Consider the following 25,155-nt stretch of genomic DNA (forward strand, 5'->3'; position numbering starts at 1 on the left):
CGTTGTCCTGTGGAGAGCCAGGGTTCTCTCTCCAGGCGGGAGTTTCCATTTCGGTTTTGTTCTTTCAGTGTTTTGTTTTGCACAGTAGCCCTTTATCGTTTCTTTGTGGGCCATCTTTCCCAGCTTTGAGCTGGTGGCCCTGCCAGCTCCGGGCGGCTCCCTCCAGCCACAAAAAGCTCTGGATTCACGCCGGGGAGCGGAGCTGGCCAGCGTGCTGCTCTCTCTGCCCCCGAGAGCCAGAGGTTGTCACCTTCTCAAAAGGAGAGGCCACCGTCCTGGCTCAGCTTCTGGACCTGAGCCAGCCCAGTCTGGCGGCCGCAGGAGCAGGGACACTGTAAGATTTCAGTTGGTTACAAAATACACCAAACACTCCTACGTGCCCAGGGCTAGGGGGTAAAGTGCAGGCACGTTGGCACCGAGCAAACGGATCCTGCACCTTTAAAACTCGAAAATAAAAGTCAAAACACAATCATCTCCACTTGTAAGTCCATGTATACTTAGACAAAAAATGGAAATACAGTATCTGTATTATATATATATATATATATATATGTATTATATATATATATATATATATATAAAAATCTGAGAAAAGTTTAGTCAGTTATTTTATGATAGCAAAAGGAAATAAGCATGCCTGTTAGTTCCGTCTCTAAATTCTAAACAAAGGGATGTTTTTGGTAATTATGGTAGCAGATCCAGTCTTAAGAACGTTTCAAAAACACCATTTTCTGAAACCTTTTTTTTTTGTGTGAGAAGTTTTCAGCAGTATGTTGAAGGCTATAGGAAAACTAGTTTTAAACACTTCATTTTGGGCAAAAAAAAAAAATACAGGCTTTTGGTTTTGAGGCAGCAAGCCTGTTCTCCTAATATTAATCCCTCCACCCACAAGAGAATCCCGGCTTCAACCATGTGGGTCTTGATATCCTTCTCACTGAAGCCTCTCCTTTGTCTGCAGTGGTCTTCACGTTACCCCAAATCATTACACCAATGGCTGAAGGGCCTTTAGCTGTTGGCCTCAATGCTCTGGCTGGTACCTTAAGCATTCTGCAAACACGCTGGGCTTCCTAGAGACTAGCATTGAAACCAATGTGCTGGTCAAGAACTACTTAGGAAAAAAATTGCACTGACCACCAGCTGGAGGGACAACTTGGTCAAGTAGTTTCATGCTGGTTTTCTTCCAGATTTTCTTGATCACAGCTCGGAGTTCTTCATTAGCTTGTTCTAGGTTCCCTGAATTCAAAAAGCAAGGAGTGGGGGAACAAGCCTTGTTTCTTTTGCCCAGCAATGCCTCTCTGTTCTCACCGGGGCTGCTGGTGGCCCGACTCACCTCTCAACCTTCCAAGATAAGGTGAAGCACGGAGGGAGGGGAGAAGGGTTGAGGGGAGAAGGGTTGAGGGAAGCAGGTCCAGCCAGTGGGGCCAGCACAGATGTTCTCATTTCACATACCGCCCCATCCCCTGGGCAGGGGGGTGTCCCCTCCCTGCCCCGCCTTTGACAAGAAGAGGCCCAGATGGGAATCAAGGTGGGATACGGCCTCCCCTTCCTCTTCTCCCACCTGTCCTGCTTCCGGGGAGGGCTCACCTTCCGTCTTGATTTTAAGAGCCGTTCGGACCAAAGCAAACAGAGTTGCATTAAACATGACTGTCCCATCACTGTTGAGCGGCATGTTCATGGCAACTAGTCTCTGTAAACAGAAAGAAAAGTCCCTTAATAGAACGCAAACGGATGATGACAGCTGCAGCCCTTTTCCTCGTTTGTTCTCTGTTTATCCCTCATCTCCTTTCTAATCAACCCTCGATTCAACTCAACAGCCATTTGTGGGGGGCATCTACTATCTGAGGAGATCCGAGCTGACAAAGATCAAAGCTCGAGTCATGAAGCGCAAACGCGGGCACTCAGAAGATGCATTGTGTTTGTTTTTTAGACTCCCTACTGTCCATGCATTCCTCCCCCTTTCTCATTAACTGGCTCTCCCTGTGTCTTGGGGTCAGGCTTCCATTCTGGGCACATCCTTAAGGCTGTTTGGGGTTAAAGTGATGTACCAGGTATGAAGAGCCAGGCACAGAGCCAGGGACAAAGGTCCTCAACCAACAGGGTCGATTACTTTTCCTATCGCAGGGAGTGTCCTTCAAGGACCCTGCCCTGGTGAGACCACTGTGGAGTGTTTTGTACAAGTCCATGCGGTTCTACGAGTCCAGTGTTTGGTCTTTCAGAGCTGGATCCCCACATCCTGCTTCTCTTTTCTCTTCGCCCCTGTAACACCACCACTGAGAGTTGGAGAGGACCTGGGTGAGTGAAACTGTCTGTGGCCCCAGTTACTGCAGATGCCATGCCCACAGCAAAGGGCTGTGCAAGGGTTAAAGGAGCTCACAGACACTTAAGACTCCAGCCAGGTGCCTGGCACGTGGTAAGTGCTAAATAAGTGGTACTTAGAACTTCTAACAGTTTCAAGTTTCTTACTTTTGGCTGACAAGGTGTCCCAAGAGAAAGATTTTAAAACACTTTTCCTCCTCCTTATTAATGGACTGGAGTCTTGTGTACACATGATTCATCCCACCTAAATTCCTAGTCCTAGGAGAGCCTGCACAGTCACTTGCTTTTCCTGGCAAGTTCCTGAATCAGCAAAATGGACTACTTTGTGCCTGAAGGACACGTAGATCCTTTACATAAAAGGGTCTGGAAATGCAAACACAAAATAGCAGCCATGAGCCAGAACCCATCTTGTTCTTGGAAACAGAAAAGAGGCTGATACTGGGAAATTTACGGGAAAAAAGTCAACATCTGTGGCTTATTCTCTGCTTACATCCAGAGTCCAGGATGAGGAGAAGCAAAGACTCGGCGAGGACCCCAAGGACTTGCCAACTGGACTTCCAGCCCAGGGGACAATGAGTTTTGGCTCGGATTTCTCTGAAAGCCTGAAATACACTGTAGACTCCACTCTTCACTGTGGGTTCTGTCTAGAGCAAGCCCAGCATCCCTTTGGGGGTAGGGTGAACCCCCGACCCCGAATCCCCTCATATCTATGGAAAGAGGGGACCAGTTGTTGCACAGACTGGCTGGATTTCTATAGGGCAGAGTTTCAACAGGCAAATCTTGCATTTCTCCTTTAAAAAGGGGGATCCTTTTCTATTGCTACAGCTGACTCAAGGTGGTTCAATGCGAGTTCTATGAAAGGAAGACAAATCTCAATGAGAGCTCGCAGAGAGCATGGTCTGATGTGAAAACTTCAGGAATGGGGTAAGATGGTGACAGGGATAGAGTAGGATAATTAAATAGATAGCTTAAAAATCCCACTACAGGGGGCCTTCCCTGGTGGTCCAGTGGTTACGAATCTGCTTTCCAATGCAGGGGATGTGGGTTTGATCCCTGGTAGGGGAACCAAGATCCCACATGCAACGGGCCAACTAAGCCCGTGCGCTGCAACTACTGAGCCCATGCGTTCTGGAGCCTGTGCACCGCAACTACTGAGCCCACGCGCCACAACTAGAGAAGCCCACACGCTGCAACGAAGAGCCCACACACCACAGCGAGAGATCCCACATGCCACAATGAAGACCTGACGTAACCAAATAAATTAATAAAAAAAGAAATCCCACTAGGGGATTAAAGTCAGAAAGGGAATTCTAAGGGACTTTGGGAGACTGTTCAAACAGTGGGAGACAACTCAAGAAAAGAATCCAGTAACCAAGCAACAATCTACATATGTAGTTAAAGTACAAGACAATAGATATGAGATCTGAATCTTGTTATATGAAGTCAGGGAATTAATGGTCCTTGAAGAGTTACATTCCTGTGTGTAGCCAAGACAGGAATATAGATGAGAGGGGAAAGAAACTAGGTGAAAGGCGACATTATACCAAAACCTGAGATGAACTACCATGCTTTAGTGTTGGGAGCCAAGAAGTTTTCGCCATTAGAAGATGGCCGACATCCTGCTTCTCTTCCTGCTTAATGAGATAAAAGCCCGCGCCTAAAAACGAAAGCCCGCGCTTCCAACGAAAGCCCGCGCACGCAACACCAATGATAATTTGCCAAGTACTTCCCTTATTCTGGATCCCGCCCCCCTTTCTCTGTACTGTATAAATACAGCTACTGCAGCAATAAAGGTTTGAGGCTTGATCAGGATTTTGTCTTGCCTCCATTCTTTCGCGTCTCCTGCCCCTTCTTCTCTTTTCAACCCCTACAGGTTCCTCCTCGGACTCACAAGGATTTGTCCTGCTGGTTGGGACTCCCGGGGACGCCCGGGGCCGAGCACAATTGGCGCCCAACGTGGGGCTCGAGGAACGGATCCTAACGGAGGTAGCACGCTTACGAACGCCTGGCCAGGCACCCACTGAGCCGCCGCGAGAGTGAACTCGAAAGTGCGGCTCGATTAGGTCCCCGGAGGATTAGCCGCCCTTCGGCAGTTGTGACCGGTAGAGAGTAAGGTAAGTGGAGCTTAAAAATGGGACAGGAATTGAGTTCCCACGAACTCTTTCTTCAGGGGATCGAGGATTCCCTCAAGATGCGAAAGATTAAGGCTAGAAAAAAAGATTTGCGTGATTTTTTTATATTTTTGTCTGATGTTTGCCCATGGTTCCCACAAGAAGGGACGATAGATAAAAAATGTTGGAATCGTGTAGGAGATTGTTTAAATGATTATTATAAGACTTTTGGGCCTTCTAAAGTACCTGTGACTGCATTTTCATATTGGAATTTAATTAGAGAGATTCTTATGGGTCATTTTTTTGACCCCGATATCCAAAAGGTTGTTGAGACCGGAGAAACAATTCTTAAAGCAGCCCCTATGATTCCAATGAGGCTCAGGCTGCTTTTCCCCCTGGTCTGTTGGCTCAAATACAAAATGCTGGCCTTAAGGCCTGGCGCCGCCTTCCGCCTAAGGGTTCGGCCACAACTTCCTTGGCGAAAATTCGCCAGGGACCAGAAGAGCCTTATTGTGAGTTTATTAGCCGCCTCACGGACGCCACCGAACGTCTGGTGGGCGACAGTGAAACTGATAACGCCTATGTTAAACATTTAGCTTATGAAAAGGCTAATCCAGCCTGCCAGGCTGCCCTTCGGGCTCATCGTGGTGGTAGCCTTGCTGATTATATTAAATTGTGTTCCGGAATTGGTCCCTCCCATTTTGTTGGCCTTGCAATAGGAGCCGCCCTAAAAGATTTTATTTAAAGACACATCCGCCCTAGACAAGCAACAAAAAACTTGCTATAATTGCAAACAACCTGGACACTTTGCCCGGGATGGTCCACTATATAGACAAGGACAGTCATCAAAGGCTAACCCACAACAACCCCAACATCAATCCCGAGTTCCTCCCACCACCGTTGTCCTCGCTGTAAAAGAGGCAAACATTGGTCTTCGGAATGTTATTCAAAAACGGACATAAATGGCCAACTACTCCCCAAAATACAGGGAAACTTTTCACGGGGCCAGCCCCTGGCCCCTTCCTTGGAACCGAACCAAGGGGCGATTCGGTTTGTTCCTCAAAAATCTGGACAAGTTCCCCTCACCCAGACGTTGGCTGCCCGAGCGTCTTATTAAACCTATAAATTCTATGAAATAATGAATTTTATCCAGGGCCCTTTTCCCTGAGATTGTATTTCTTTTCCTTTTCAGAAAAAGATGGAGATCCTCTTGGCATTGAAAAGACGAGAAAGACAACAAGGACTATCCGTTGTGACCCTGATCTTGTCATCTTTGCTGGTTGTCAGCCAGGCTGAACCCCCTCCACACTTGCCTCAGAATTTAACCTGAAGCAGAACCAAAAGATGATTCTGGCTGCCCCTCCACTGGAGCGGCATGAGACAGAGACATGCCTACCCCCCTCTTTGATGGGAGGGTATGGGTACCGAGTTGAGTGTGACAGCAAAGCATGCACAAGGGAAAACCTTTATACATAAGGTAATCTCTGTTATTCCCTGTGAGTATACCTGAATTATGAAAGAGGTTGGTATCTAAACATTGTTTTTGGCTTCAGTATCTAAGATTATTCTTGGCTCTGCCTCTCCTCCCCAAAAGATACCAAGAGCCAGCAATGGTGGACACACATACATTGTCCACGGGAGGATTCAGGTCACTACTCCCTCACTCGGTTAATGCCCACCTCCTTAAAAGAAATAAAAAGGGAGGAGATGTTGGGAGCCAAGAAGTTTTCGCCATTAGAAGATGGCCGACATCCTGCTTCTCTTCCTGCTTAATGAGATAAAAGCCCGCGCCTAAAAACGAAAGCCCGCGCTTCCAACGAAAGCCCGCGCACGCAGCACCAATGATAATTTGCCAAGTACTTCCCTTATTCTGGATCCCGCCCCCCTTTCTCTGTACTGTATAAATACAGCTACTGCAGCAATAAAGGTTTGAGGCTTGATCAGGATTTTGTCTTGCCTCCATTCTTTCGCGTCTCCTGCCCCTTCTTCTCTTTTCAACCCCTACAGGTTCCTCCTCGGACTCACAAGGATTTGTCCTGCTGGTCGGGACTCCCGGGGACGCCCGGGGCCGAGCACACTTTAGTATACGTTACCACCCTTTTGCTAATATACATATCATGTAAAGAGTGCCATGACAGTCCTGGTTAGACCACCAAGGGTTAAAAGAGGAACTATGGATACAAGCCTTGATGTCTAGCCAAAAATGAGGAAGAAGGTGATCTTCTCCCCTACCCCATTTTTCTCTGATTATAAAAATGTAGCCCTCTTCGTTCTCGGGGCTGCGCTCCCTTGCCTGCCCGCTTGTATCTCTCACAAGCATCCTATGCTAAGAAACTCACTCTTTGCCGGCCTCACGCTGAAATCTTTCTGCATCGAGACGAAAGAACCCGAGTTTCAGTAAGTCCTGACACCAGGTGAGTGGTTTTAACTAAGAGACAGTGAGTTCAAGTCCCCTCCTAAGTCAGGAGTTGTGGGTTCAAGTCTCAATCTGAGGCGCGGACGGGTTTGAGTCCCGTCCGAGGAGGAGTGCGGTTTCAGCAGGAGATCTGTCTGAATCCATCCCCGAGACGCCACCGCCGATGCACACGAGGGGCACGTCACTGTGTGCACCATCACACAAATTAGGAAACGTCCAGGCCACCAAGTCCTCTCCACTCTACTCCCTAAGTAGATCCCTAAGCCATCCCCTCCTCTCCATGCCCACTTCCCTCTGGCTCTCGGCACTTCACAGTGAGATAATGCAACAGCTCTCCTGGGTGTTCTCCTGTCCCTAGTTCACTTCTCCATTGCCAAGAGTCAACTTTCTAGAATGGACGTCTCCTCCTGTTTCTTCCGTGGGACTCAGCATAGCACAGAAGGCTCCTCGCAGCTACACTCAGCTTGGGCCTGAGGCCTTCTGCCACCTCCTCTTGCGTTCCAGCCACACCGACTCTCCATTCTCTTGCCTCCACGTCTGGGCTCCCTGGGCTCCCTTTCTGCGATGCCCTTCCCCCGTGACAAACTCCTACTTCTCTCCTGCTGGACCTGATGCAAATGTCGCCATCCCCTCCTTCTACCCAGTGACAAATTACGCACTTCCCTTCCTATTCTTATTGGCTGACAGGGTGACCTAAGAGTTACACAGCTGAGGACTCCTCAAGGACAGCAACCACATGTCATTCACCTCGGCATCTCCAGTGCCTGACAGCAGGCTCCACAGGACATCACTTAGTAAGGGTTTGTTGACTAAAGCAGGGAGTTCCTGCAAGAGAGGCCGTCAGGGACGCCGACAGGACACTTACCTTGCAGGCTACCCTGTGTGGACACAATTTCCCGAACCCCAGGGGGGGCTGGATGCGGCGGAGCAGAGTGACCACGTCCAGGTGCTTGATTCTTCCCCTGGAGACAAAGTACGGCATGAGGCGCAGGGCAGCACCAGCAGGCCGGGGCTGTCGGTCCATCCCACCTTCCACAGGAAAGCACACCCAACATGCAGAAACAGCCCCCACAAGCCAGATGGAATTCTCTTCAACCTACTTTGCCTCGGGGTCATATTCGGACCATATTCTTTTGAATTCGTCTAAATGGTGAGGCCCCAGTATAGACCAGTCCCGGGTCAGATAATCGAAATTGTCCATGATGACAGCCACAAACAGGTTGATGATCTGTAAAAGCCGATCAAGAGGGAGTTTCAGCTGTAGTGGGATGAGCTGGGTTCAACCCTAGTGAGTGCTTCCTAATCATAAGGGTCACAAGACGTTTGGACCCATTTCTCCTAGAGAGGCTGAAAATCTTTCATTCTGGAGAACGTTTAAGAAAAAGGCAGACTTCTAGCTTTCCAAAATGGTTTGGGTGTAGGCCCGGGGGAGGGCAGGGGGGAATGTACTGTCTGACCTTTTGAAACACACTGCAGTGTTATAATTTGCCACCAAATAACTCACTCTCGTAAGTCACTACTATGTGCAGTGGCTTTGAGATTTTTCATTATAAAGGAACCAGCAGCCCTAAGAGGCTGGGATGGTGAAGCCTGTTAGCGAGCACCCAACCCCTGCTCACACCAAAGGTGCTAGTAACACAGGCCTCGCTCAGCAAAACCTCGACGGCCCAGTGGAGTCTAGACTGCTCGTCAGCATAAAAAACCCACAGCTATTTGACGGGGCAACGTCATTGGTCTGAATCCCAAATGCTACATGAACATGTGTCCACTGGTGGTAGGGTGGCTATTCTGATCACTTACCAGAAATGCGCAGAGCATGTAAAAACTGATGAAATAGACAATGGCAAAGTTGCTCCCGCAGGTGTACTCCTCCCCGGGGTTGTAATCGGACTCGGGGTCACAGAGCTTTCCCGGGAGGCAGGCCAGCATGATTTCCTGCCAGGCCTCCCCCGTCGCACACCTTTTTTAGATTAAGCAAAGAAACAAAGAAGGCATTTGAGGCTTAGATCTTTAAGAAATTTTAAGAAAAAAAAATTTTTTTTAATTAGACCAAAACCTAAGTACTTTGGGGGGAAAGCCAGTTTGATTTAGTGAAAATTCCTACTTATTTTCAAATGCAACTTACATCAATAAGGGAGGCCCTGTTGCAACTCCCTTTGATTTATATCAGTCACTTGATAAAAGCACGTCAATTCTTTTTGTATAAAGGGATGTTTGTTTTGTGGTCTTCTCTCCTTTTAACACTTACGTTACAATTTTTAAACGATTATTATTTTTAATGACCTAACATCTGACAACTTGATTAGATCCCCATTTGATTCTGTTGAAAGCAAAGAACTGGAAACTAACTTACAAAGAACTTGCTCTCCAGTCATTAGGACTTGCTTGCATGGTTTCTAGAAAGTTCTCTCACTTTAAGGCGCTTTGTTTACAAAGCTATTAAATGGAGTTAAAAACAATCCCATAAAGTTTGAAACTGCCCATCTCAGGATGCTCCCCACTGACTGTGCAAAAGGCCTCTACATTCGTGCTAAATTTTCATTTTCCCGGTTGTTTGAGCACACGCGCCCATGTGTAAGCATACACCCCATACCTTCTCGGCGGCTCAGGAGACCTACTCACTCCCAAGTGGAAAACCTTAAGCCAATCACAATGGGAATGACCAAAAGCCTGCAAAATTCCTCTGTGACTAAAATGCTACCGTGTCTGTTTAATAGTACAAAACGAACAAATACAAAAGGCCACCATGACCAACTGCTTTAAGAACCCGGGTCCTCTGCTGCTCTGGAGCCCAGAACCAGAGAGACTTGCTCCGGGCTGGACTCAGTCACCTGAAGAGCAGCAGTACTGCTTGGGGAAAGGTCTGGAAATTGTTGTTCCTGTTGATCTGGTTGTTATCTCTCATGGCAACTTTCCCAAACATCTAGAGAGAGAAATTATTAGGGGAAAAAAAAGAAAAGATTTTGTCATACTGAAAAAAAAAAAAAGAAAGAAAAAGGCACACCCCTCCATATGTGAATTTAGAACTCAAGTTCGGTCAATACCCAGAGTCCCTGGAACTTTATTCATCCCACTGAGATATGCTGGGCTCGGTGCTAACCGCTGGGTACATTCTCAGCTCAAGGAGTTCCTAGCCTGGGGAAGGGATGCGAAAAGTAACCAGACCAGCAGCCTCTTCAGATGGGAGCTGGGCTGGTCCAGCCCGACGGGGAAGCACAGAATAGGCTCACAGGATCCCTGAGGCTGGGGCTGGGGTCAGGGAAGGCCTCCAGGGAGAGTGAGGTTAAGGCCCAGAACTGAAGGGGAAGGAGAAGCCAGTCAGGTGACAAGGAGGGTGAAGAATGCTCCAGGCAGAGGGAGCACAACCTGCAAAGGAGCAGAGGCGACGTGGCCTGGGTGCTCCAGGAAATGGAAAGAACGTGAGTGGGACGAACAGCCCAAGGACCAGGCTGCAGACAAGCCTGGATGGGGGGCCGGTGGGCCATGGGAAGGAGGGTTGGCTTTGCCTTAAGGGCCAGGAGAAGTTAGTAAATTCTTCACTCGTGGGGAATACAGAAGCAGACTGACATTTTCGAAGACCCTGATGGCCGGCAGAGACTCTTGAGTGAACACCGGGGTGGTGTGCGAGATGCGGTTTCCAGTTCTCTGCGACCACTTAAGCTTTATATGAGGACGTTACGGCATAAAAGACCCTTTGGGGCCCATGGCGTCACAAGCTGCTAAATTACAGGGGCTCAAGCACACTGCCTCTTTGTTCAAAACCCCTGGTAAAAGTCCTAGTCACTTGCAAATGCTTCTCTGCCTTCAGAATAAAAAAGCACGTACCACCATTTCTCTGCTGCGGGAATACTTCACCTCTTTTTCACTCACAGCCCTCCCTTACCTGAAAGGCTGCACCTGAACCAGCAGAGAGCGTGGCAGAGGGACCCCGGGGAGGTCCAGGGCCACAGGGTCCTCCACCTCCCTCTCCTCCAGGGGGCTCTGCCCCCTACCCGCCCACTTTGCGTTAGGGCTCAGCTGTTAGGGAAGCTCCTATGCCCGCTTCCCCACCTCAGGAGGAGCTGGGGAGCATCCCACAGCCCCTCAGCCAGGACCAGGCCACAGAAGAGCCTGGTTTCACGCTTCTTTTTAGAGGGGCGCTTCTGAGGCAAGATAATGGCTCCAGTTCAGCCCCAGCATCTAGAAATAGTTTGTAATGCTTTCAGATGATAAACAGACTTTTGTATCACTCGTATCTTCTTAGCAACTTTGATGCAGAAAACAGGACAACTATGGCTTTTTTCAGTACAGCGTTTGCTGTTGCTACAATCAACGATGGGTTTTCTCGATCAGTTGGCTCCCCTCAGACACAGATTGGGGGTGGGGAGTGCCCTAAACCCAGCTTCCTCTGACATACTCCTGAGCCCGGCTCTCGCTGGCACAGGCTCTCTCCTGCAGGGCCACGTCTTTTTCATCTTTATAGCTCTGCAGCAGCCAAGGCGTCCGGCTGAAAACTCATGACCTGTCTGTCCAGTCCACCTGGCCAAGGTACAGACTGCCAGAGATCTGGGGCGACGTAGCAAAGGGGACCCGGGGGAGAGGTGCTGGAGCGTACCTGCATGCCGATCACCGCGTAGATGAAGAACAGCATGGCGATGAGAAGGGCGACATACGGGAGCGCCTGGAAGAGAAGCAGTGCTTGCCTCAGCGCGAGCATCCTGTCCCCCTGGATGGCTTGGGGGCAGACTGAAGGCCCGCATGGGGCACACGCTCTATTCTTTTCCATGTTATATTGTAAGGACATCAACAGTGAGGAAGAGCTTTTTAAACCCCAGCCCGGCAGCCCGGCTTCGGCCCTGAGGACAGCAGCCCATGCACACCTCGGGTTACGAAGCTGCAGGCACGACGTGCTTTCCACAGTTGTTAACAGTGCGTCCTAATCCTAAACAGTGTCGCTCTCAGAAACGACTGTAATTGATGAAACAATTCCAACGTGCTAGGCAATTCGATCGCTTCTGCTTTCTTTGTGGGCGTGTTTGGGGTGGGGGCAAGGGGCTCTTTCGCAAAGGAACATCTTTATGCAAAATCACCTTGCATCTGCTTAACTACTTCCTTAGGGTGAAGCCTTAGGAGTGGAATTATTGGGTCAGAGGGGAAGAACCACTTTCTGGCTGTGGCTGTAGAAAGCAAGACACCTTTCTTAAAATGCACTCTTTCCGAAAGAACCGCGGAGATGGGGGCTGGGCCAGGGAAGAAAAGGAGCTAGCTGTGTGGTCACCAAGTCTGGGCTCTCCTTAGGAACATCAAATATAAGCACATGTGTTGGGTCAGACCACTGGTTTTTTTTTTTTAATTTATTCAATTTTTGGCTGTGTTGGGTCTTCGTCGCTGCGCGCGGGCTTTCTCTAGTTGCGGCGAGCAGGGGCTCCTCTTTGTCGCGGTGCACTGGCTTCTCATTGCGGTGGCTTCTCTTGTTGCGGAGCACGGGCTCCAAGTGTGCGGGCCTCAGTGGCTCTAGAACGCAGGCACAGCAGCTGTGGCACAAGGGCCCCTAGTTGCTCCACGGCATGCGGGGTCTTCCTGGACAAGGACTCGAACCCGCATCCCCTGCAATGGCAGGCGGATTCCAACCACGGCGCCACCAGGGAAGCCCACCACTGGTCTTTTAATCCAAGGCTCCTCAACTGCTGTCTCCCTCATCTCAGGTGACAGAAGATGTCTTTGTGCTTGGCACGCCTCCAAGGAGTGCCCATATTGTTAAACTTAAGGCCAAGCTCACATGCATAAAGCCTCCGCTGCTCTCCTATCTGAGAAAGGTCATCAGAAAGCCAGTGGCTAAAAAACCTTCCGACTTGTGCCAGCTCTGGATCTGTGACTGCCAGCTTGGCCCAGTGCAGTAGCACCATCCTGACAACTGGACTGGTTAACAGAGTCCCACAGGGTTAGTTTCAGGCTGTCCTTGCCATAGCAGTATGCGTTTTCTCCCTAGATGAGCAAATGTTTAAGAATTCTGTTGGCATAGTTTCTCAATTTTTATGGACATGAATGGTCATGTATGGTCATGTCTCTGTGACATGAATTCATCTTATAGTGACCAAAACTTTTTAAAAAAAAGTTTAATGTAACAATGACATTTGCACGAATCATTCTATTTTTATAGCAGTTCATTCACAAATGTTGGTACTTTGTATTAATAACAACCGTCTAGGATTTAATCCCTTTCCAGGACCGAGGCTCACCTGCTCGAGGCCCCCCACCTGCCCTGCCTCTCTCAGAGCTGCATCCCGGCTCCTCCTATAGTCTCTTTTTCCCCAACAGGACTTGCGATTTTCCTTCTTTGAGTTTCTGGATCTACCTCCTTCCCCAGATGCCAACCGTTCTCCTCTTTACCTGTTAAAATTCTACCCACTGTGGAAAAATGTTTCCTGGGATATTAACACCAGTTTCCTCAGAGCCGATGGGGTTGTTCTTTGTGTATCTTCGAATAACTTAATTTGTTAATGTGAGCATTTACTACTTTTGAATTAAAAAGTCAAAGGATAAAGAAACGAAGATCCATGACTCATTTTCTAAAGTTTGTGCACATCTACAAAGTCCCCCATGCAGTGCACCTCTTAATAAGAATCTGTGCCCCCCTCCCCAGCGGAGTAAGTCCAGAAGACCAGAACATCTAGGGTGGGGTGCTGGAAGGCACAGGAGAAGCTGGGTTCTGTTTGGAACAGCCAAGAACCAGGCTGCACCAGGCTGGAAAGCCATAGATGACAAAGGGAACCTGGCTTATACTTAGGTGCCCTTCACTCTGTAATCCTCCCAGGCACTGGATAACCCAGGACGGGGGATGGTGTGCTGGCCAAGGCCAAGTAGTCTCTGATTTGTATCTAGATTAGCCAACGGACAGGACTGCCGCAGCCTTATGAGGCTTCCAGGGGTCGGCTGGGACCCTCCCTCTCTCAGACATCACCATTCATCCCGGGCATCCTGGGCAGGACTGAGGTGCGGGGAGCCCCGTACATCTATCCATCTCAGAAATGCTGCAGATTTCTCAGCTGCAGGTGTTACTGCTTTCTCTTCTGCTTCCTTAAGCAAGTAATCCTATTCGATTTATCCAAGCAATGCTGGGCCCGTCTCCTCAGCATTCCAGGTCCTCTCTGGACCTAGGTGATCACAGCGGTCCTGCAGAAAGGAGTCCGGATTCTCCACAACAGGGGACAACCACTGACTTACATATGATCTTCAAAGACAAAGAAGCCCTTGGCATGGCTCTTACCTGGAAGGACTTAATAAAAGTCCACAGCAGTGTCCGGATGCCTTCCCCCCTGCTGAGAAGCTTCACCAATCGCATCACTCGGAAAAGACGGAAAAAGGTGATGGAGATTCTATTGCTCTCTTCAGAGTTCTGAAGGGTTATCATGGAGAGGTCAAACCCAATGGAAAGTAGAACATGCAACACTTTCATAAAAACAGCAGCAGATGCAAACAGAGGTGCAGAGGTAAGAATTAAAGATGTGTTTCTAGGGCCTTTTCACCTCAAAAAGCATGATATGAAAGGAAAAGTTACATGCTAACAACACAGGGCTTGGGAAACCCTGGGTCCACACAGCACATGCATGTCCACGTGGTCTAGTGTGTTAAGAGGAGGACACTGGTCTGGTCAAGAGTACTGGACACTGATGATGAATGCAAACCACTGCAGACACTGTTCTGAAAGGACAATCATGGAGAATACAGAACAACTAGTGGAAAACTCGACATGGCCAAATAAACTGAAGGAAAAGGCCCAGCCCCTGGAGACTAGTCACTGGTCTTACCCCAGGTGTAGCAGTTGGGACAGGGACATTTTCACTTTCAGTTGGCTTTAAGAAATCAAAGATTGAACATGTATTAATGAACTTAGAAGGAAGCAAGGGTTCAGGAGGGTGTCCCCCCATTAAAAAAAAAAAAAAAATCTGTGCTTCATGTCTGAGGATAACACATCTGCTCCCTCCCTGAGGAAATGCCACAGGAACTGCTTGCAACTGGACTTGAGGGTGGGCAGCCACTGATGCAGGCTCAGACACTACGACTTTCTAATTCACACCCCAGGACGTGATGTTTCAAGACTGAAAGACACCTAGTAAAAGACAACGCTGCAAGGCCTCAGTTGTCCCCAAGCACAGAAACGCAGGGTGGGATTCTGCTTCTCACGGGAAGACTGGTTCTCTTGTTTTAGTCAGGGTTGTGGGTCTGAGGACCTAACTGCTCTGAGGCAGGCCATTCCTAACCCTGAGGAACAGGGTGACTCCACCAAGCAGGGCAGAGTGGCAGCTGCCTGCGCTCCACAGACCTCCCCTGCCCCACTCTACTCCTGGGGCCGCGCAGCTGGGCCCTCACTGGCGGGGCTGCCGAGGAGCTGGGCAGACTGAGTCAGGGCAAGCAGGAGAGGGGCTGGTTTCCCTCCAGAAGCCTTCACTGCCCCACCAAGAAGGCTCAGCTCTGGGTGACTCTTGGGAAGAAGCAGCTTAGCACCAGCGTTCCCTGAGCTTCCGCAGTGCTGTCTCACCCGAGGTCTGGCTGGGCTCCTGTCACTTGGGCCCCAGGGTGCAGAATCCCAGCCCTCGTCGCCCTGTGGTCACCGGCCTCCCCACTCAGTCTGTGAGCCCCCAGGGGGCAGGGACCTTGCCTCACTCCACTCAGTGCCCAGCATGGTGTCTGGCACTCATTAGAGGTTCAATAAGTGTTTATGAGAATGCAAAGAGGTTGTATCAGGAGCCATCTTTAAATTAAGCAGTAAAGGCTGAACAAGAGTCAGGAAATGACGGCCTTTTTTTTTTTTTCCCCTTCAGCGGGGTCACCTCTGCTGAAGCAGCTGGTCGACCCAGAAGCCAACAAAGGAAGGAGGCTCTTCTGACTGGGGGCCCAGAACTCCTGGGTGCTCTCCAGGGCCCTAGGGAGCCTCTCCGCACAGTGGGTCTGTACAGCTAAGGGTTGTGTGTGTGCGCATGGATGCACACCCTAATCTGATGGGCTCTCCTCCCGGGAGATACAGGGAAAGGAAAAACTCCGTTCTGGAGTCTCACTCTCGTCAATGGCTGCCTCCTGAGATCAAACCTAAAACGCTATAAAATTCATAAAATAGAAGGAGTCTGGGCACATCACATCACAACTGAAATTCAACGAGATTACTACGCCAAGACTAACGGGTTCTGATGGGGTTAAAAAGGAGTCCCTGCTTCGCCTGGGATGCTCGGAACGTGACCTCTGCAATGGGTTGGTCAAAGCCTGGTCACTCTTTTTACATCCCTTCTATCATCTCATCTCAAAAGGGAGTCAAAGCCTGGTCACTCTTTTTACATTCCTTCTATCATCTCATCTCAAAAGGGATCACATCTCCTTAAAAGGACAGATGATGGTTTTTAACTCATGACTTTAGCAAATGAAGGTATTTGTTTTCCCAAGTTTTCATGCTTGCCCACACCAACTGCCTAAGGGCTGTGTGCAGGAGGCTCCAGTCTGACCCATACAGCTGGAGTGTGAGGGGGTGTCTGTGTGTGTGTGTGTGTGTGTGTGTGTGTGTACTTGCCTACGCTCAAGGGGACCAGAGTGTGCATAAGACAGAACACTCTATAGTATATTTCTGCCATGTCCATAACTTGTGTGTTGGACTTGCAAGAGAATAAGGAGGCTGGGTGGTCGGGGAAGACACTCTTTCTGGCCATGACCTGGCCCAAGCCTCTTCTGCTGGCCCCTCCCTAGCCCACGCCAAGCCTGACAGACCTTTTACACTCCCCCTGTGACATGAGAAAGTTAGTAGCCAAACTGGCTTTTGAAGGGCACATCTCTTTTTCAACTGCTATCTTTGAAGTATGACAAATCTTGGCCTATGAACTCGAAACCATGGGTAGCCTTTCGCTCAAAAAAACAAAGAAGAGGAAAAGACAGCATTTGTGGAGGGACAAGGCAGCACAACACACAAGAAGGGAGGGACAGAGCAGATGGCACACCAGGCTGCGTGCACCCCCGGTGCAGCCTGTGACACCCCCCCCACGCCTCACTGGGCAGGGAGGACTGGGCAGGGGAGGGTGTCACTGGCAGCACCGGGGGAAAGTACAAGTTGCTAAAATATCTTACAAATGGAGGGACCCCGAGGATGGCTTTGCCTGAACTACAAATGCCAGCCTGATGAAAAGGGCAGGCCCGCTCTCACCCTGGGCTACCCACTGGAACGGCCTGGGGAGACCTTTGACAACTCTGATGCCTGGCTCTCACCCCAAAGCTTTTTACTTAATTGATCTGGGGTGGCCCCAAGCTTTCCCAGGTGGTTCCAACATACAGCCGGAGCCAGGAGCAGCAGCCCAAGGCCAGGGTAAAGCTGGGCCATGTCTTCAGCTGGTCACCCCCACAGCAGCTCATTCCCTTTAGGTCTGGAGGGGCCACGCAGAATGCGACCACCGGGAAAGCCCATTCCGGCTGTTACAGCTAAGCAATGGGTCCCTCTGGAGTTGATGGGGTTTCGGTACTCAGATGGACGCAAAGAGAGTAGCTGCCATCCCCATCTTCCTTACAAGGGGTGGGTGGAGGAGGCTCAGAAACACAGGGAGCTGGTGAAGGGTGGAAAAGGACCGTGAGCAAGCTGCCACTCCTGGGATCAACCGCAGGACACCCCCAGAGGCTGTGGGACTAGGGAAGGTCTCACTCCCCAGGGAGCTTTCCATTGACAGCACTAGGGGCTGAAGGATGTTTCATGAGATGGAATTCCAGTGTCATCCCAGGGCCTGGACTAGATGACCTCGGTAACTCCTTCCCGAGACGCCACAGTCTTCATCTGGGAACCCTACAGGGAGATGGACCCTCAGCCTTAGGAAGCCAAACTATGTGCCAGAGTCTGGAAAGCTCCTTCCCAAGCAGGCTCTTGCCGTGTAGGCTCTGGGCCAACCCCCTGCGACTACGGAAGGCAAATGAGCCCTGAGTTGCCCAAGTGCAAAGGGATCAGTCTGCATTTATGCATTAATTCCCATCTCTTCCTAGAAAAGCTGAAAGGATGCAGTTTTCCAATTCAGACAGGAGGCAAACCAGTTACCCTGAGGCGTCCTGGAGAGTTCTTGCTGGGGAGCCTCTCTCTGACTACTTCTGACCTGGTATGTAACACCTCTGGGATGGAAGGCTTCTGTATTTGGGATTGCTGAGTTTGTCTCCAGAAACCAGCGACCTGGTCCCTAGAAAAGGGTTAGCATACAGCATGGAGGGCTGAACAACCTGACTGTGGATTTAGAACAAGAGGCTGAGTGTAGCTGTGGGCCACCTGGTCCACCCCGGGTACACGACAGGTCAGGGACAATTCTTAGGTCCCTGGGAGTGACCTCCCTACTGACTTTGTACATGCTCTTAAGTAATAACAATGCAGACACGGCTGCTAAACAAGTGTTCTGCCTCCCCGCCAATAATGCTAATCGGAAAGACTAAACGTTAGCAACAGCCATTTCCCAGGTTAGGGAGAATATGACGCTGGATCATTTCTCCATTCAAGGAACAAACAGGCATCGAAGAAGGAGCAAAACCGAGCCTGCCAGTCCTCATCTGACATTTTAGCAGCTTGATGACATCATGACCAACTGTGATGAAGACAAGTCCACGGCAGCTATCAAACCATGACCGTGGCAGGGTTAGAGGTCATGGGAGGGGGCGGCAGGATGGAGAGGGCCAGGTGAGCATGCAAGCAGGACAACAGAAAGGGCCATCCAAAATGTTTTTGCGAAGAATACAAACGCAAGCTCAATTTCTCATTTCCAGGCCACATCGTTCATTCTTGAAGACTAGGCTGCCGTGTCACAGAGCCAAGCGTGACTGACCAGGATGGCCCCAGCTCAGGCCCCAGGCTGGAGACAACGAAATAGGGCACAGCAAACAATTTAGATGACCACGACCCACAGCACTCTTGTGCAACTCAGCGAAAACCAAAGGTGGGAAAGACAAGTATACAGTCTTTCGAGTGCTTTTGCTTTAACAATGACTTCACCGTATATATGTCTATATATACTTGCCGCTACAATTTTCTAAAAACAAAACCAACATGAAAATCGATTAGGCAACAGAAAAGAAAGAGCAACAGAGGTTGGGAGAGACAGCACAGCAAGTTAAACATTGCAAAAAATGATGACTTATGGCAGCTAAAAACAGCCAACAACGGACCAAGAGTATTCACGCTCAGCTGAGTCGGGAGTGCGGGGGACAGGGCCACCGAGGGAAATGCTGTGTGCTGCTTCCCAGGGAATTCGGCGTGGGGGCGGGGCATGTAGAGGAACCACCGGCTACACTCAGAGAGTTATGTCACCAGAGGTTAAGGACATCCAGTCTCTCCTGTCTTTGTGCTGTGGCCTGAGGGTCGGAGATGCCCAATAAAGATGTGATGAAGGACTGAATAGATGAGAAGGTGGCCTTGAGCATCCCCTCTTCACTGAGGCCCAGCACAGAAAGGCTGAGGTCCCCTAAGGTGGTTTTCTACTGGGCCAGGGCCTTGAACTCGCATTGCTCCCGGCTCAGGAAGGTTTGGCCTCAGGCTCCATCTGACCAGGGGAAAGGTCACGTAATGAAAAACAGTACGAGGATGCTGACCGGTAGGGTTTTCGAGTCTGACTGAATGCCAGGGAAAGCCTGTATTATACAGAAACCCCAAAGTCAAATGCTAACTAAAAAATTTCGCGTGGGCTTTTATAGACCTGTGGCTTTCCTGACTGATGGAGGGTGAAGGCGGACGTGTCTGAGACACTGCTGGGCAGGGCTGAACCAGAGGGAAGGCACAGTGGGCTCAGCCCCAGCACGCGGCGAGGCAGCCAGGAAGCCGCGCGTACTGTCGGTGGTGCACCAGCGCGGGGAGTCAGGCATTAGAGAGCTGGGCTGTCTGCTTGGTGAACAAACCCTGGCCACATCCTGGTGCCCAGAAGCTAAGCACGGACCCTACCACCTACACACCACGTGAAGCACGGAGCGCTCCAGGGAGACCTGCTCAAATTGTCACTTATGATATTTTCACTTCCATTATAGACCACCTCTGGCTTACGTAAGGGTCTGGTTCCAGACTGTTCACGTAAGTGTACTTTGATGGAGGCTAGTAAGTGCTTTACGTGGTGAGATCATTCAGTGGGCAGACGTCTGGTCATAAACTCAGGAGAGAGCCCCTGGCAGCCCAGGGAGGGTCCTATGTTCTCCCATTAGCATCAGATTATTTTATAACCAAGCATAATTCACACATTATAAATGGCAATTTTATACCTGACTTGTGGAATATTTCACATAACGTGGAATTTATATAAGTCTGGGCTTATGGAGGTTGGCAGATCTATGTGCCTAAGTCTAGTAAAATACCATTTCAGTACCTGGTCTTGGCATGAATTTGAGTGCCCTGAGGCTTAACTCACACCCTCACGGACATGGTAATGTCTTACAGTTCATTTCGCTTATTATTACAAGGAAAATCTATATTTAAAATAATACCATTGTATCTCCCTAACACTTTGGGAGTTTAAACAAGTATTTTCACAAATATGCCTATCATTTTATCATTGCAACGTACCTATGAAGCAGGGAGGGCAGATATCATTCATCTCAGTGGTCCACGAGGGAACTGAGGCCCAGGTCCAGGCTAGCGCTGTCCTGCTACTCTACACTCCACAGTCAGCCTGGCCCCCAAAGTGGTGGCACAGATCTCATCATTCTTATTTGGCACAGGCTGTCTGGGCACCAGGATGCACCATATGAGCCCGCAGGTGTCAGACAGGCAGAGCGTGGCAACCCCTACCCAGCCAGGCATAGGGGGGAGGAGGGCCGGGTTGGCACCGGGCAGCAGGAAGCCAGCACAGCACGGCAGCCCACCCCATGCTCCACCTGTCCCTGCGAAGGGCTCCACACAAGCTGGGCACCCACGGAAGCCTGCTGATGAACTGGGGACAGACCAGGTGGGCAGGGCCAGTTCTGCCTGCATCAGGCCCTCCCGGTCTGGGCATGGGTCAGATCTGAAAGGGGCCAGTGGGAGGCGGTGCTCCCCTTTCTGCAGCCTCTGTATTTTGAGGAAGGTTCTCAGGATGCTTCCTAAAGGTTGGGTGGGGTGTTCACTCCACCTACCACTGCTCCTCAACAAAGGATTCAACTGGGTGCAACAAAGGAGCGCTGACACCCTCTCCTAATATACACGAGGCCCTCCTTCCCCTGGCCCAGGGCAGCCTTCAATCTGCATCCCTATTTGGGGAGCTAGGATAGGCATGTTCCCCAGCGTCACCAGTAGGGCTCAGCAGACGACACAGCGTACAGGTGAGGACACCCGCAGCGGTGGCCGTGTGCTCAGGGCACGGCTGTGGGGTTTCTCTCCTGTGCCTTCACAGACCCACAGTGGGCACCAGGGCACACGTTATGAACTCTGCTTTCCAGCTCAAAAAACTGAGGGACAAAGCAGCCAGGGGCCCTGCCAAGGTCGCCCAGCTACTGAGTGAGAATGTTCACATACCCACACAGTTAACTCCCAGCCCTTAACATTTTAATAAGGTCTTCTTTAAAAATAATGTTTTCCTCCCAAAATGGCAATTCTGCATTTACTTCCCCACTCTCATTCAGGGGAAGGGGATGGGGGGGCCGGGGGAGGGAGGGAAGAGGACAAAATGTTCTTAGTCTTTTGCAGTAAATGTGTGCTTGAATTTCTAAAGTGTACAGAGATCCGTGGGGAGGGTTTCTGGTCTCCTCTGTGTTAGACTTAACGAGGTTATAGGACACAAAATTTGCTACTTACATTCACTTCAGTTATAGCAATATCAACGACGCTACCAACAACAATTAAGGCATCAAAAGTGTTCCATGCATCAGTGAAATAGTGCTGTTAGAGCAAGCATTCAGAAGCCACAGAAGAGAGGAAGCACAACAGGAAAAAAAGAAGAAAAGGACAGTGTTATAAAAGGGGAACATTCTAGCATCAAGCCACCTGGCTACTTGAAAAATCACCCTAAAACAAACATGTTATAGGTACATCACTTCGGGTATTGCTTCTGACACAGCAAATAAAAACAGTTAGAGACGCCTATCTTGCCCTGCCTACCGCTGACTCGGCTTAACGCTGCAAAACAGTCAGTCCTCCAAAAGGTGATGTGTGTCTAAAGGCCTGGGGATCAAGCTCTACGCTAAAAGGCCTCTTCTCTGCAGCTCTCGTTAGAAGACTCCTGGTTTTCGATCAAGTACGACTGGGCTCTGTGACTTGTCCAGGTGATGCAGTGCAGGGCCGGGCGGGTGTGCAGACAGAGACAGGATGGGAGGTGGCCCCGGGCGGGCACATACTCACGTCAGCTTCGCTGAGCGCCACGTCTACAATGCTGCCGATTACGATGAGGGAGTCAAACGTGTTCCAGGCATCACTAAAGTACCCCTGGACAGAGCAGGCGGGGGCAGATGTTTATGAGCACGTAGGAAGGAGAAGCCACGCTGACCACATGGGGTCACACCCGGGCCCCGCAGCAACCACGGCAACCAGGGGGGGCGGGAGGGCCAAAGGGAAGCGACCATACCGTCCACCGGTGCAGAGGGACACGGGGTGGGGGCACCTGCATGTGTGAGAGAGGCCACGGGTGCATGGACCCACACACACACACACACACCACACACAGACACACACACGCCACACAGAGACACACACACCACACGCACAGACACACACACACACACCACACAGACACACACACACACACACCACACGACACACACACCACACGATGCAGACCGTGGCCCTGGGCAGCACTGAACCAAGCCAAGTACCTGCAGGACAGAGCGAAGCACTTGGTGACCCTGCCCTGGCACCCAAGGTCACAACCCCAACCCCTCGCTAGCTGAGGGAGGAGAAGGCCCTCCTACTCCCCGTATGGGGTCCCCAGTCATCTCCTTCTCTTCTTCCACATCAAGACCACTATGACCGGCGTTTCACACCTTCTCACTGCTGTGCCCTTGAAACAAACCAGCATCCCTGCCCCTCCTCGACAGTCCAAGTACTGCAAAGGGTGTGCCCCGCGGCAGGATGTCCTCACAGAGCTCTCGGTCTAAAGGGACACGAAGGCTTACAGGGAGACAGGCCAGCGATGCACGCCGTCTAAGGCAGAGGTGTGGCCTGTAGGGCTGCGGGATCAGCGCACAGAAGGTCTCACGGGGAAGGAGCGCTCAGGGATGGGGATGATGCTCGAGTGCTCCCACTGTCCCCCAGAGCAGCCCCTATCTCCTGATAGGCTCCTTTTTCCTCTCCAGCTCTGGCTTCCCTCCCCTCCCTCTGCATCCTCCAGGCTGAGCGGACTCCTTTCCATCCCTCAAACCACCACCAGGTTCTTGCCCAACTCCTGAGGCCTCTGTGACCCTGGCCTCCCCACCCCAACTCTACCTGCCCACGTCCACTTGACACTCAGCTCAAATGCCAACGCCCTGATGGCATGTTTTCAGATCCTCCTGACTTATACCTCCCATCCTGGGGACTCCGAATGTCTCTCAGGTCTTGATCACTGAATCTGGGGCCTCTGCCCGCAGGTCTACCCCATGGAATGAGGGTAGAGGACTGTGCTGACTGCTCTGTCCCCCCCTCCACTAATCCCACCACCCAGCCCGGAGCCGTGAGCCCACATAGTGCTTGACACGTGGCAAGGCCTCCTCCTTCCACCCACTTGCACCCTCCTGGTCATGCAGCTCCGCCCTATTCTTGTTATTTCAGGTCCTTGTATCTTGTTGAAGGCACAACATCCCTACGACTGTGACTTACAAATCTGTACATACATGGCATACATTTTGCATCCTCTCCTGGGCTCAGCACAGTAGGTGCTAAATTACTGCCTGCTGTCTCCTGATACCCCCCAGGAAGCCCTCAATCGGAGGGGGTGGTGGGGAGAACAGTACACAGAGGCTTCTGGTTGCAAGGTCAACGACTGTCTGCAAATCAACTGCATCTTTTCAACAAGCCAGGATGTGTTGTGGAAATAAAAATTCAGGTCTGAATCATATAAAAAGGGGCCCAGTGTGCTTACAACGGGGTACACTTAGTGCTGGATCAAGAACACCAGAACAGAAGGTACTTTGAAGTGTCAGGTCCCATGAATTGATCAAGTGCAGGCCCAGAGGAAGCCACTGCAGAGCCCCAGCCTTTTACGACACTATGGAGAATGTGGACACGCTGGCTGTTCCAACAACCGGAGGAGGGATGTCTGTTCTAATCACTGTTAATCACCCCAGGTGCATTTATGGGGGACTGTAACGCTGACTTAGGGTTTGAGATTTTTAAAAAATTTCATCTTAAATAATGTAAGATTTTCCCAACCAACTGCCACGACTTCTGACCCTGCCCCCGCCCCCCCCCCCCCCCCCACCCCCCGCCATCTCCTCTCTCCTCCTCTCCCACAATCCCAGCACCTCTCTCATAGTTACTTACCCTCACGGACTGACTGCCACCCTCCCAGACCCCTCTGTTAGCCCTCTAACAAGTAAACAAAAGCTCGCCTGCACCAGCTCTGATGATATGTGATAAATGTCTAATGGGAGCGTCTGCTTAGTAAAGACAACGTCTCACTCCTTACAGCTTCTCTTCTCAAGATGTGGGACTCTTGGCTGGCAAAACAGGAGAGGCAGGCCACGGTGAGGACACGACTGGTGCCCCTCAGGAAGCCGGCTGTGCTGGTCAGAGAGGAGACCCAGAGCCTGCACCAGGACGTAAAGGCACATTCTGCTTCCCTCCCCGAGGACAACGCCAGACCAGACAGTCAGCTGGATCACGTGGTGCGCTGAGTGCCGCCGTTGTACCCGGGTTGTGAGAACACAGCGTTTGCTCTTAAATTATCTGCACCACTGTGAATGGTAACACACAGTGGGCTGACTGGCGGCCTGGCCACAGAGCACGCTCTGAGGTGCAGAGCCTGTCCTCTTCCTCATGGATTTAACAGCAACTCAGAACTGCAGAGACAATGGTGAGCCTTTCCCTCTCCTCTAGAGAGGAACTGATGCCTTAGAAACGCGTGGTCATCAGTAACAACTGGGGCTCTAGGGCACAGAGAGCAGTGAGGACCCACTGTCCCTCCTGTCCTGTCCCACACCACGGGCCCTGCCCCCCTCTTGCTACAGTACATCCTTTCCCGGAGGCCAAGCCCACCACCATTCAGGGCACTGAATGCCCCTCTTACCTACTTGAGACTTGATTCCTGAATAGCTCCTCTGTCTCTGTGTGTCTCTGTGTCTCTGCCTCTCCAGAATGATCAGTATTCACCTGTGGATCATTCCTATCAGCCTGCAAACTACTCTCCAACTGGCCCATCCTGGCCCCCTGCGGTGTATAAAGTCACTTTAAATCAACACGATAGG

The 25,155-nt window shown here is 50.6% G+C and overlaps 1 protein-coding gene across 2 annotated transcripts in view; it reads right to left on the reverse strand.

Moving 5' to 3' along the window:
- Window positions 1-25,155, reverse strand: part of CACNA1D (calcium voltage-gated channel subunit alpha1 D) — a 324,032-nt gene that overhangs the window by 28,484 nt on the left and 270,393 nt on the right. For both annotated transcript variants that reach the window (XM_032650077.1, XM_032650076.1), the window contains 9 exons: window positions 22,118-22,201; window positions 14,090-14,218; window positions 11,438-11,503; window positions 9,675-9,766; window positions 8,644-8,803; window positions 7,944-8,071; window positions 7,709-7,805; window positions 1,585-1,687; window positions 1,132-1,233 (listed from right to left, as the gene is read on the reverse strand). In XM_032650077.1, the coding sequence (XP_032505968.1) occupies window positions 1,132-1,233; window positions 1,585-1,687; window positions 7,709-7,805; window positions 7,944-8,071; window positions 8,644-8,803; window positions 9,675-9,766; window positions 11,438-11,503; window positions 14,090-14,218; window positions 22,118-22,201 (961 nt within the window). The remainder of the gene's footprint in view (window positions 1-1,131; window positions 1,234-1,584; window positions 1,688-7,708; window positions 7,806-7,943; window positions 8,072-8,643; window positions 8,804-9,674; window positions 9,767-11,437; window positions 11,504-14,089; window positions 14,219-22,117; window positions 22,202-25,155) is intronic.

This window comes from Phocoena sinus, chromosome 11 (genome assembly GCF_008692025.1).
Source record: "Phocoena sinus isolate mPhoSin1 chromosome 11, mPhoSin1.pri, whole genome shotgun sequence".
Taxonomy (NCBI): domain Eukaryota; kingdom Metazoa; phylum Chordata; class Mammalia; order Artiodactyla; family Phocoenidae; genus Phocoena; species Phocoena sinus.